This window comes from Populus alba, chromosome 5 (genome assembly GCF_005239225.2).
Source record: "Populus alba chromosome 5, ASM523922v2, whole genome shotgun sequence".
NCBI lineage: Eukaryota > Viridiplantae > Streptophyta > Magnoliopsida > Malpighiales > Salicaceae > Populus > Populus alba.
Genome location: NC_133288.1, coordinates 7336423 through 7349987, shown reverse-complemented (window position 1 = coordinate 7349987; position 13565 = coordinate 7336423). Strand labels below are relative to the sequence as shown.

The window sequence follows — 13565 nt, the reverse complement described above, 5'->3', positions numbered from 1 at the left end:
TGCTCCACGTGCCTCCATGCAAGAAAAGCTGAAAAAATGAGTGGATCTGAAACGGCTTCCTCCCTCCTTCCTTTCCTCACCGGCAGTGACTTGCAACAACAAAAAAACACACACAATAGTTGATTTTACTTTGTTTTTTTGTCTTTAGATCTATTTCCTCAGGTTAGTTTATTTTTAGATATGTGATCAGTTCTTCATCCTTCTGGTGGCTGACAGCTTCGGTGAGGGTGGACGTTGTCAGCTCTATGGGCGTGCAGCTGGAGAAGGGCTGTTGCTTATTGGTTGGCGAGATCTGGAGAGAGGGAATGCTAGAGGTGGTTGTTCACGGGGAGATTGAGAGAAGACTAGGAAGAAGATGGCGAGGGGCTGCCGCTGTGTTCGGCCTGGTGAAGAAAGGAGTTGTTGTGTTCAGCCTGAGGAAGAAAGGAGCCGCTGTGGGGCTAGAGAAGAGGGCTTGTCTTACGGCCGGCTAGAGAGAAAAATCAAAACTAAAGGGTGGCTATTTAGTTTGTTTTTGGCCGAGAGGAAGAAGGAGATCGGGCTACGATGTGGAGGCCAAAAATTCCAAGCCGGGGTTGCTGTAGTTGTTTTGTTTCGCCAAGTGGGGGAGGGTGTCACTGGCTTTGAGAGGAAAGGGAGCGACTGTTTTTTTGGGCTGAGGGAGAAGGAAATGGTGTTGGGCAGGGAAAAATGTGGCAATGGGGACTGCTTAGAGTACAGGGAAAAAGAAGATGGTGAGCAGCGGCTTGGGAGAGAAAATGAAAGCCACCGACGGGGGGCGGCTGTTTGGTTAGGGATAGGTTTAGGTTTACGGGGGTTTTTTGTGTTTTTTTTTCTTTCAAAATTGCCCCCCTCCCTTTTTGTGTGAGTTATGGACCTATATTTATAGGTAAAATGTTGTTTGGGCCTCAAAATTGATCCCTCAACTTTCTTTTTTTGTAAATTTTGATTTTTCTTGACTTTTTTGTATTTTTTTAAAACGAGCAATATCAACGTCGACTTAATGAGAAAAAATCAATTATTTTAAAAATGACACATGAAAAGTCAAACGCGTTTGAAAGACCCTTAAAAATTTAAATTCTTTTTTAGATGACATTGAAAATGCTAAAAACAATGCGAATATATTAAAAACATATTGTTTTGGATCTTTTTTTTTTTTTTTGCTATTTTTGGATTTTCCAAAAATTTTATAAAAAAGATGGGTCAAAATTTGGGTAACAACAGCCTTCTTCCCCTTTCTTGTATTCTTTTGTTCTCTAGCCTCTTGTGCCTCTTCTCTGCCTCTATATTTATAAGCAGAGAAGGGCGATGAAAATGTCCTACCTCTGTTCAGTCATTGGTCCTCAATGTGTGATTTGTTCAATCACGTCCTCAATTGCAATTTTAATTGTAAAAATCAATTCAATTACATCCCTGTCAAATTCAAACAGCAACCTAAAGTTGGCCGCCTTTTTCACTTTGGTCCTTGGTCTTGAATTTATGCAATTTGACCCTCAATTGAGCAACAAACTTCTAATTTCTTCAATTTGGCCCCTGATCCGATTTTAATTACAGCCCATTTATTTACTCATCTGTTTCAATTTAGTCTTTGGTTTCGGAATACTTCAATTAAGTTTGTAATTGGTCATCAAACTTCAATATTTAAAGCCCCTAATTTGACCAAAATAACTCTCAAAAATTATAATTTGACCCCAGAACTTTAATTTCTTTCAATTAAAGCCCAAATTAACTCCAAAATCAATTTTTCTTGCAATCAAAAACTCCATAAATTCAATTAAACCTTCAATAAAATTTAATTGAGTCCATAAACATTTGATTTTGGACTTTTCTTCCTCTAATTGAATTTTCTTTGTCAACAAGGCTATCATCAGTCAACAAAATATTATCAAATTTTAATTTTTATATTTTGAACCTCCTCAACCAATTTTTAACCATTTTTTGAGTGTTTTGGCATCCTCTTTTCACTGTTATATTTTTTAATAATATGTTTTTGATTATTTGTTTTGTATTTTATTAATTTTTTGAAGAGAAAAAAAATGTGAAATGGGGAATAACCCAAAAATAGGTTATGACACACTACATAAGCATATCTAAAATATAAGGAATCTTCCATTTAAAAATAATGAATTTATCCAATTGACCAAAATTAGCAAAGTTTTCTCTACACAAAATCCTACCTAAAATTTTATCCCATTTTAATACTTGCAAAAACAACAACCCAAATTACATTCGGCCCATTTAGTAAAAATACCATTTAAGACAAGTGGACTAATAAATCAATCACTTTTACATGTTAAAATCAATTACTAACAACAATTTCTTTTCTTCTTAATACAAAACTAGATTGAATGTCTTATTAGTAAAAATATATGATACATGTACGTATAATGTGTTTAATGTGTCCCGACCACCCTCACAAATGTATTTATGCTCCAAGAACGTAAAGTATTTTCTGTAAGAGATGCGAGTTAGTTGTTTAACAGATTTTTCTTGAGTTTTGAGTTTACATATGTATGAAAAAAATCCAAACATGGATCTAGCTTATTGATATTTTCTAGAAACATCACATTGATTTAAATAACGAAAAATAAGCATGGAACATTCTTTTTATTAATTGGTTTATGATCCATGGTGATAACATATTAATAACAAAAAAAATTGTAAAAGTGATAGAAATGGAAGTTTTATATCTTCAAAAGATAATGATAATGAAAGTATTGCACGTATGATTTTTTTTTAAGTACTATTACACAAATAAACTAAATGAAAAGGAAACAAAAAATAAAAAAAATTACAGATAAGAGAATATCATTATAGCATCACTGTTAACAAAAATGGACTCATTAGGCTTTCTTGTTAATCTCCCCATCTTGGTTGGTGTTCCAGGAGGCCCGTTGGGAAGGTTCTATGGTATCTCTTGTTTTGTATATAAAAGAAAAAAATCAATTGTTTGATTAGTATAAGGTGTTTCGTCAGTATGCTTATGATTATTTTTTAAAGTAAATTTTATTTAGAAATGTATCAAAATAATATATTTTTTAATTTTTTAAATAATTAATTTTAATATTTGCTTATCAAAACGATCTAAAAACATTAAAAAATATTAATTTAAAAAAAAAAATTAAAAGTCGAGGGAACGTGCATTCCCAAATCCTTAGTACATCATGTTGGCATTGAAAAAATACCAGTTTTTTTTTTTTGAAAAAATCACATAATTGAAAATGAAGAGATACTACAAATCTAACAAATACATTGTAAATAATGTAATATATTTTACATTATCAATACATATTCCGTTTAAACATTCAATTATTCTCAAATATTAAAAAGAATGTAAATTATGTCAAATGATTTAAAGATTATATTAACAAAGATCTAATTAGAAAATAATCAGAATATAATTACATATGATTTAATTGATATGCAATTATAAACTTATAAACAATTTGAAAGATCTTAGTAAGTATTGATCTCATATATAAAAACTTATTTTTATATCAAATGTAAATATAAAATATTCATTTTACCTTTTAAATTGAAACAGACAACATTACCTTTTGTTTTTTGGACACTCTAATAATTTTTTATTTAAAATTTATAAATTATAACATATAGTATCTTAAAAACAATAAACATACTCTCTTCAAGTTTAATTAATACTTTGACATTGTCTATTATTTATTTAAACATATGGCATAAGCAGCCCATGTTTTTTTTTTTTGTTGATTGAACTGGGTTATTATTGTTGTTGTTTTAGGCTTTGCTTTCTCTCTAGTTTTTTTTTTTTTTTTTCTCTCTTAAAATTATTCTCTTTAGATCTCCATATGCATGTCTTTGTACTCTTATTTACATATAACTCAATTTATTTAGGAAGCCCAACAAGGTTTTGAGTCTAGAAGTAATTAAAGCGTTGAGTCATTGGTCTCGAAATTCTAACAACATGGAGTACATGAAACAAAGAAGAAAGAACAACTCGTAATTTATTGATCAAAATAAGCTATCTTTGCACCATATAATATTATCACACCATATAATAGTAGATTGCATTTTCAAAAAATCCAAAGGATCATGGGACTTTATTATAATTTACCCAAAAGCAAAGAAATGGAAGTACAATATTAGAAAATACGTAAATTAAAGAAACAATCACCCCAGGTTCCCAGCCGCATGCGACTTGGGGATCTAACTGGTAGCTAGTTCCAATGGAGTTAACAACTGCGTGATTTTTCTTCTAAAGGTTTGTTTGAAACAAACCCCACAATTATTTATACCAATTTATATATTTATTATCATAAGGCAACACCATCATGCTACAACTGAAAGGGGATCTACGAGGAAAGCAGTCAGCAATTCCTTCGTCACGCTCCTGGCCTCTGTATAGTCATCATGATCCTTTCATGGTGGATCATGGTTATGACAAGACCACTTTTGATCATTGTGTATTTATAAAAAGGTTTCCCGATGGAAACTTTATTATTCTCCTGTCGTATGTGGATGATATGTTGATTGTTGGTCATGATGCTAAGAAGATTCAAATTTTAAAGGAAGAGTTAAGTAAGTCTTTTGCAATGAAAGACTTAGGACTAACAAAACATATTCTTGGCATGAAGATCACATGTGACAAGAAGAAAGAGAAATTATGGTTATCTCAGGAGAGATATGTTCAAAAGGTACTTGAAAGATTCAACATGAACAACTCCAAACCTGTTTGTTCTCCACTTGCAGGCCACTTTAAACTAAGTTCTAAGAAGTTTCCTTCAAGTGATGAAGAAAGAGATGAGATGAAAAAGGTTCCTTATGCATCCGTAGTTGGTAGTTTGATGTATGTCATGGTTTGCATAAGGCCGGATATAGCTCATACAGTTGGTGTGGTTAATCAGTTCCTCTCCAATCTTGGTAAAGAACACTGGTCAGTAGTGAAATGGATACTCAGGTATCTCAAAGGTACTTCTAGTTTCAGCTTATGTTTTGGTAATAATAAACCTGTGTTGGATGGATACAGAAATGCAGATATGGCTGGTGATTTTGATTATAGAAAGTCCACATTAGGATACTTGATGAAGTTTGCAGGGGGAGCAGTCTCTTGGCAATCAAGGTTGCAAAAATGTGTTGCATTATCCACAACAAAGGCTGAATATATTGCTCTTACTGAATGGGGGAAATAGTTGTTATGGATGAAGAAGTTCTTACATGAACTTGGCCTAGTTCAAGAGAACTTTGTGTTGCACTGTGATAGTCAAAGTGCAATCCATCTCAGTAAGCATCCTACTTTTCACTCTCGATCAAAGCACATTAAGGTTAGATATCAATGGATTCGAGATGTTATGGAGATGAAGTTATTTGTTGTTGAGAATATCGACACCGATAACAACGTGTTAGATATGATGACCAAACCTCTACCGAAAGAGAAGTTTGAGTTTTACAAAAGGGAAACAAGCTTGTCTGAGCCTTCTAAATTGAGGCTTACATGTTGATCGCCAATATGGCGAATTCCTCACATGGTGCGTGAGGGGGAGAATTGTTGTATGTGGTCCCTCACCATGTGATGGTGGGACCACCATATTAATTAAGAAGAGAGGTAGTTGGCTGCCTCTTTGATTTAAATGTGTCTGCTATTGTAGAAGAGTAGCATTTTTTAACAGAAAAGAGAAGAGAAAATCGAGAGAAAGAAAGGAAGTTGAGGCAGCTGCACTGTCTATCTTCATTCTTCGTTCTCCAGCTCGTTAACTGTTGGATTGGGCTGAAATTTGGACACCAGCTTCTAGACACGTTACTCTTCATTCTAAACGGTTAGATCGAAGATTGGTTGTGTAGAAGCTGGCTGTTTGGACAGAAAACAGGGTTGTCAGTGTTGTGAGTTTTTCTTAAACACTTCTCTCTTTAATCTTGTTGTATTCTAAGAATAGATTGTTCTTGATAATATGTATGTTGTAACCCTTAGTTAAATCTAAGGAAGAACAGTTGTAAACCCATTATTTGTTGATAGTGGAAGTTTTTAGGTGGACTACGGTCCCGTGGTTTTTCCCGCATCGAGTTTTCCATGTAAAAATCTTGGTGTTGATTTGTGTGATTGTTTGCATTATATTGTTCATTGTTTGATTCTATTTTTGATTGCACAAAGAGGAAAAAGGATTGATACTTGTGAATTGTGAATTGTATTCCGTTGAATTGATCTGGTTATTTGTTCCTAGTTTTCCCAACAGAATTCAAAGATTTAAACAAGGGCAAACTCTACAATCTTGTTGCTATACAATGCCGCCGTACCCTTAAAAAGTTTATATATGGATTTTGTTCGATTTAAGGCCCTCTTTGTATTTGTGTTTTAAAAATATTTAGGAAAAATTATATATATTTTTTATTTTTTTCCTTCAAATTAGTATTTTTTGGTGTTTATAAATTATCTTAATCCGCTGATATTAAAAATAATTTTTAAAAAATAAAAAAATATATTATTTTAATATATTTCTAAATAAAAAGTACTTTGAAAAGTATCCACAACCTTACTCTCACACAATCTCTTAGCAATTGGCCAAATAAGTTGCTACATGTTTTGTCCCTTAGTTTTAGATTATTTCACTTTCGTTTCTTAAATTTATTTTCATTGTATTTTAGCTTTTAAGTTATGAGAAATGAAAGAAAAGGTCATTAAAAAAACAAAAAGAAAAGGAAATGTTTTGGTTTGTCATATTCTCAAACACTACAACAACATTACTAGTGTCAATGAGTTCATCACAGACGATCTCAAGGAAAATATATTTTTTCACCTTAACCAGGATTAGGGCCACAAAGGTTTTTTTTTTTTTTTTTTTTAGTGTACTTAGATGGGTTTTTAGGAATAGAAATATGGTTATTGATGTTTTACAATTTCTTGTATTTTTAAATGAAAACAAATTGAAAATTAGGTTTTAAGGCTTCTAAAACTTAGACCTCTATTTTCTGGTCACAAGAGATGATAAAAAAAATATTATAGTAGAAAAAATAACATTTTCTCGAGTAAATTACATGTCATCTATGATATGTTTAAAAACACACGTTGGCTTCCCTTTTCTTTCAAGGAAAAAAACAAAACATGAGCGAAGCCTTCAAACATGGTATTATGATTAACCATTTTATGCGGACTAGCCCAACATTAAGATGAAAAATATGAAAATGGAAACTTTTAAACCAGGAAGCCCAACAAGGTTTTGAGTCTAGAAGTTAAGCGTCGAGCCAGTAGTCTCGGAATTCTAACAACATGGGAGCACGGGAAACAAAAGAAGAAAGAACAACTCGTAATTTATTGATCAAAATAAGTTGTCCTTGCACCATATAATAATAGTTGATTGCATTTTCGAAAAATCCAAAGGATCATGGGAATTTATTATAATTTACCCAAAAGCAAAGAAAAGGAAGTACAATATTAGAAAATACGTAAATTAATGAAACCATCACCCAGGTTCTTGGGGATCTAACTGGTAGCTAGTTCCAATGGAGTTAACAACTGCGTGATTTTTCTTCTAAAGGTTTGTTTGAAACAAACCCGACAATTATTTATACCAATTTGTATATTTATTATCATAAGGCAACACCATCATGCTACAACTGGAAGGGGATCTACGAGGAAAGCAGTCAGCATTTCCTTCGTCGTGTTCCTGGCATCTGTGTAGCCATCATAATCCTTGTACATAACGTCGATGATACGAGCTAGATTAAGCATAAGTATCAAGATTTGCCTAGGAACAGTAGATGGCTTGAGAAGCTCCTCATTTATGTCTTTCCAATCACTTTCAACCATCTTGCTCAACATGTCATATGCTTCTTCCTTTGAAACACCATATTGCTTCATGCAGCACTCAACAGCTGACGCAACATGTCCTCTTTCTTGCTCAAACTGCATTTCAAACCAGACAACGGTTAGCAAGAAGTAAACTATTCTAATCTAAGCAGCGACGAGTTCGATCCATAATTGTTGTCAATAAACACTTTTAACAGTGTTCCTCTGCTGAGAAAGAAGGAAATGTCTTGAGATTTAGTTGCTTGTCAATGACTATTTTCGTACCTCATGGGATTTAATGTCATCCATGAGCCTACCGATATCAGATGAGGCAACCACGATTTTAGGATTTTTGAACATCCACTCAAATGCCTCCTTTGAACCTGTTTCTGCCATCCCACATAACCATGCCACTGCGGCCATGGGATAACAAGAAGTATACAGACCAGCACGCCTGTATTCCTCCAGTTGTGGAACACAGTCTTGGTTGAACCATCTTGCTTCAGTAAGGTAGGCCCTTGCTTGATTCTTCAACTATGGCATAAATCATTATATACCAAGTAAGTTAGTTTGGTTTTCTTTGTCAGATATGCGAACAAATGCCAGTTCACGAAACATAGAATGAATTAGAAACATGCATACCATTTCTCTACAGTAGTGCAGGCAGTATGGTCTTCCTTCCTTCGCTGTCTCTTGCTCAATTTCATCGAAGAAACCAAGTAATGCCTCAAAAAACAATTTCATGTAATCTGGCAGATCTTCCATGCTAGTATCCCACCTGAAAATCGATAATATTATTCTAACTTCATAATATGCGTTCGCAGTCAAAGAACTTCATACAAGTATATCCAACAACTAAACCTTTCAATCTTTTCGGTGAAAAGTTCAAGTTCTTCAATCGTTCCGTGCACATCATATATGTCATCCATTATGGACAAAAATACAGTTACTTTTGTCATGAACCTCCTTGCAAATACAAATTGTGGCTCAAAAAATGCTCCCAGTCCCCAAAAAAAGCACTCAATCACTCTGTCTCGAGCAAAGGGTAGCTTTGTAGCCAAGTCCAAGTCTATCCACCACCTACAATACATGCACCAACATGTCCAGTGCTCTCGTTGAACTCTTATTTCTGTGTAGGAATTCTACTTAAATTAATAACTTACCTAGAGATAATCCTCAGCTCGTCCTGGTAGCACTTTTGCAATACATTGAAATCCAACTTTGCTAGCATTAGAACAGCTCCAGGGCAAGCTTCGTCTAGCTTATAGATAAGGATGTGGTGCCATTGCTCATGCTTTGGTACGCCTTTGAGGATAGGCCGCTTCAAAGCATGACTTACTTTGTCAGCAAGAGGAGAGACCAGATGAGCAACCGCGGACTCGAGGTGAGTTTTGCAAAAGGAAAGAGCTTTATCTAGCGTATCTTCTCCATGACCACCGAGGAAAGAAGCTTCATATAAACTTAGCAAGCCTTCCACATCATCAATAAGATTGTCCTTGAAGTTGCCTTTTCCATCCTTGAACTCGTTGAATATATCTGTTTCACAAACAAGAACACATAATGTCAAGAACAGGATGATAAGAACACACAATAAATCGAAACCGATAAGCTTATTTTTTTCCACATCATCAATAAGCTTCATATAAACTTAGCGAGATGGACAACTTACCACTTGAAACATTGTATCCATACTCTCTAAGTAATCGAAATCGAAGAGCAACTGTAAAGAGGTCATCGTCGAAGTTGTTGTCATGGTAAGTATTGTATGCGTGCTCTATTATGCCATTAAATTCTCCTTCAAAATGGTAACCAATGCCTAGCCGAAGGACAATGTCCATCAACTTCAGCTTTTCTGATGGTTTTAGAGTGGCGCTTGTAAGCATGGTCCTCACTTCTTCTTTCAGCACCTCAACTTCCTTAATCCAAGCGCTGAATAGCATCTGAGGAAATGAAATTAAAAGATACTTATTAGAGTGCATATAACTCAATGCCTGCATGTATTCTATTACATCTACATTGAGAAACATTTGGAAGGTGAATGTCTAGCATTTCACTTAATTTCTTCCAATCCACAATTTCTACAAATTAAGACATAATAAATATGAATTTATACTTGCATAAGTAATTGCTTTACCTCATCACAGGGAGCCTTCTTGATGAAGTAATCACCCCATACAGAAGGATGAAACTCTGCTGTTCGACGAAACTGAGCTTTTGGGGTTGATTCTTGAAGGGCCATCTCTTAGGTGAAACTATATATGATTTAAGGAACTGAGTCCTGAGGCTAGATATGATCAAATAGCATGGGTTGGGGTAGTATTTATAGAAACAATCCAGCGTCGCAGTGTTCTTCACGACTTTTCCTTGCTTACAGTGGTTTCAAATAGTGATCAAGAAAAAAATTCGAGTCAAAATCATAACTAAGAGGGAGTACATGCCTGAGAATATGACAGCAAAAAAATAAAAATATATTCTTTTAATATATATATCTCATTCTGCCAATAGCCCTTCTATCAAACAAGTCACGTCGTCAAACAGTCAACTTTGTCATAATTTCCAGAAAATCACTTCAGTTCTAGAATTAAAGACATTGTTCTTCTCCCAGTCTCTTAAAATGTGTCAGTAGGTGCACTTAATTTTTTAGCCTAGTAGTTGAAGGAACTTGTTCTCTTTCTCTGTATTTTGGGTTCAAACCTTACCGTGCACGCCTCTCATCCCCACGGTGCCTTATATGCTCATTGGATTTGCAGGATGTTCAGTGAGCCGTGGGATTAGTCGTGGTGCGCGCAAACTGGCCCGGACACCCACACAAATAAAAAAAAAAAAAAAATGTGTTACTAGCCCTCTAATATTTTCAAATATCTTCGTAATATCCTCCCCGGCCCCGCCAAAAAAAGAAATTATTCCTTGGTTCACGCTTCTTAGATGTTGCCTTACTGTCTAGGATCTTTTTGCAAGTATTCTTAAGATTTTTTTTTATGTTATTAAATTATGATGTAATAAAAAAATTTTGGTAGATTTTTTATTATTTGTTGTAATAGATCATTTTTTTTAAGTTTTTTTTTTTCATATCCTTGTATTTCGCTTTGCCTATTAGTTTTTTGACCTTTTTAATATATTCTTGATGATAATTAAAAAAAACATCCATAGACAAATAAAATGATATAAAAAGATAAAATTTTTAATTTTTAATAGATATAATTTCAATCATGTTTTAAAACATTACTCGAATAAAAAAAACAAAAAAAAACAAGTTTTCTCAGACGCTACTTGACTAAAACAAAACATCCATGATGCTGATGAATGTTGGTTGAAACTTACCGGTATGGCTTTTTAATATATTCTTGATGATAATAAAAAAAAAATATCTGTAGAAAAGTAAAATGATATAAAAACATAATTTTTTTTTATTTTTAATAGATATAATTTCAATCATGTTTTAAAACACTACTCGAATAAAAAAAAAAAAATCTCAGACGCTACTTGCTGACTAAAACAAAAAGTCCAGGATGCTGAATATTGGTAGAAACTTACCAGTATGGCTTTTACTATCTACCGCCCGCCAATAAGGAATTGAAAGTTCCTCAACCTTTTTTGATAAATTATTTTTTAATCAAAATAAAATCATCTAAAAAAAAATTAAGATCAATCTAGATGGATGATTGGATGTTTTATAGCTATGACATTTTGAACGGGCAGATCAAGTAGGTAGGTGAGACTTGAGAGAGGAAAGAGGTGGTGACTGTTATGTTTTTTCTCCATCTGTATTTTTTTCTTTTTTTAATGTGAGAAATAAAAAAATAAAAATAAATTGAACTTTTTTATTGAGAGAAACATAAAGAGAGGGGGCTACTTTATTTTTTATTTATAGAGATTTTATTTTTTATAAAATTAATTATACCCTCGAAGAAAATTTAAGGGCAACTCTCATTTCAGTATGTGTAGGATAAGATTATGGAAAAATTGGACGGAGAATCCAACCCTCACATTTTATTTGTCTTTCTTTCCCCTAATTTTGTTTCATGGTTCATTTTTTCGCTCTTTTTAAAATTTTTCAATATTTCCGTCGCTTGATGATATTTTTAATCTTCAATATCCCATGTGATTGAAAAGCTATGGTGATTTCTATAATAATAATAACAACAACAACAAAAAGAATAATATGAGTATTTCTGTGGGGGGGTAGCATTATTGCTTAGTACTTAAAAGTGTATTTTTATCAAGGTTTTATATTATCATTTTGCACTTGAAGTATCAATAACTCCTTAACTAAAACATGTTTTATAATAACATACCTAATAATATAAGATACCTTTAATTTATGGTAAATGTTCATCTTAAATGCAGACCTGTCACATAAATAAAAGGATTGATTGATGAGTTTAAGTATTAATATTGAAAGGACAAAGAGAGGGTTAAACTTAGAAAAGAGATGCTGGTGCAATCCAAACTAGAACATTGTTCAGTAATTGGGTCATATCTTGAGTTCTAGATGTCCAAATGACCTAAAATTTTTGGACAAATTCGGTAAGACATAGTCCTACAACTTTCATGTGGAGTCCAAGATTTAAAAAGACCGTTTTCAAATCCAAATTATAGCAACAACGGAGAAGTTTGAATATATCCTACAGCCTAGACATTGTTCAGTGTTCAACCTATATCTCAAGTTCTAGAAGTCCAATTGACCTCAATTTTTTTTTCCTGGAAAGATAAGACAATTTTTTTATACTAACAATGACGTTTTATTCAGACAAGAAGATAAGGATTTTCACCAAGTCAAGAGTTGGCCACCCACCCAACAATTAGTCATCAAATCAATAGTTCCAAATTTTGGTCTATAAAATGAGGCATTTGCCTTGCATTTAGGGGCTTGGTTGTTCAGATTAAGAATTTGCTCTTGCTCTCTCTCTTTATATTTTTTTGTAATTCTTAAGTTTTGCTTTCATTAATATCTTGTTTATACTTTTCATTTCCTTTCCTTTACTTAGTTAACTTGTATCTTATTTATGTTTATTTTCTTCATTATGTTTAGCTAAGTTTATTATGTCAAGGTGAAAATGTTACACTAATGGTGTAAGAATAAGTATAGTGTAAACTCAACATGGATCTTAATGTTTAATATTAACATATCTTATCTTTTTATCTTACTAATTCTTAATACATTGCTTGTTAAATGGTTAATCTAGATTTGTGTTGTATAACACTTGGTACAACAAATGTTTAGCACTCTCATAGCCCAATTGTATGGTATTACCTACACCTATGCTATGAAAGAAACTTGATTTGTTGTTAATACAAGTTAGCATTATGAATTCCTGACAATATTTAAAAGTTTGGTGTTACTTATATAAAATAATTAAAATGATCATGTTAATAATTTATAATGAGCTATTAATGATAAATCATTCAATTGAAACCTCCTTTGTGTGTGGTTTCTAGTTGAATAATAAGAGTTTATATTATACTTGTTTGAAATACCATTAGTGGATCCTCTAACCTTGACATTTGTTTTTATCATTATTTAATCCTTACATTAATCTTTCGTCTCAAAGTTCTCATCAATTTCTTCTTCATCTTTATTATTATTATTATTATTACTACTACTACTACTACTACTACTACTACTACTACTACTACTACTACTATTGTTGTTGTTATTGTTATTATTGTTGTCTATAATTTATAAAATTAACCTTCCTATGGTTTGACCCCGGTCTTGTCGGGTTATTTATTATTTCGACATTCTTACACTTGAAATAAGCCATCAATCTTTTGGTTGTGTCAACTATAACATTGGTAGAATACCTAATTT

At 32.9% G+C, this 13565-nt stretch overlaps 1 protein-coding gene across 1 annotated transcript; it reads right to left on the bottom strand.

Moving 5' to 3' along the window:
- Window positions 1-7327: 7327 nt before the first annotated feature.
- On the bottom strand, window positions 7328-10014 carry LOC118057069 (probable terpene synthase 3). The gene is made up of 7 exons (XM_035069525.2): window positions 9888-10014; window positions 9423-9693; window positions 8917-9289; window positions 8615-8833; window positions 8396-8531; window positions 8039-8287; window positions 7328-7870 (listed from the first exon to the last, which is right to left on the bottom strand). Exons 1-7 carry the CDS (start codon window positions 9990-9992, stop codon window positions 7571-7573), a joined length of 1653 nt encoding a protein of 550 aa, XP_034925416.1. The 5' UTR covers window positions 9993-10014; the 3' UTR covers window positions 7328-7570.
- Between the last annotated feature and the right edge of the window lie 3551 nt (window positions 10015-13565).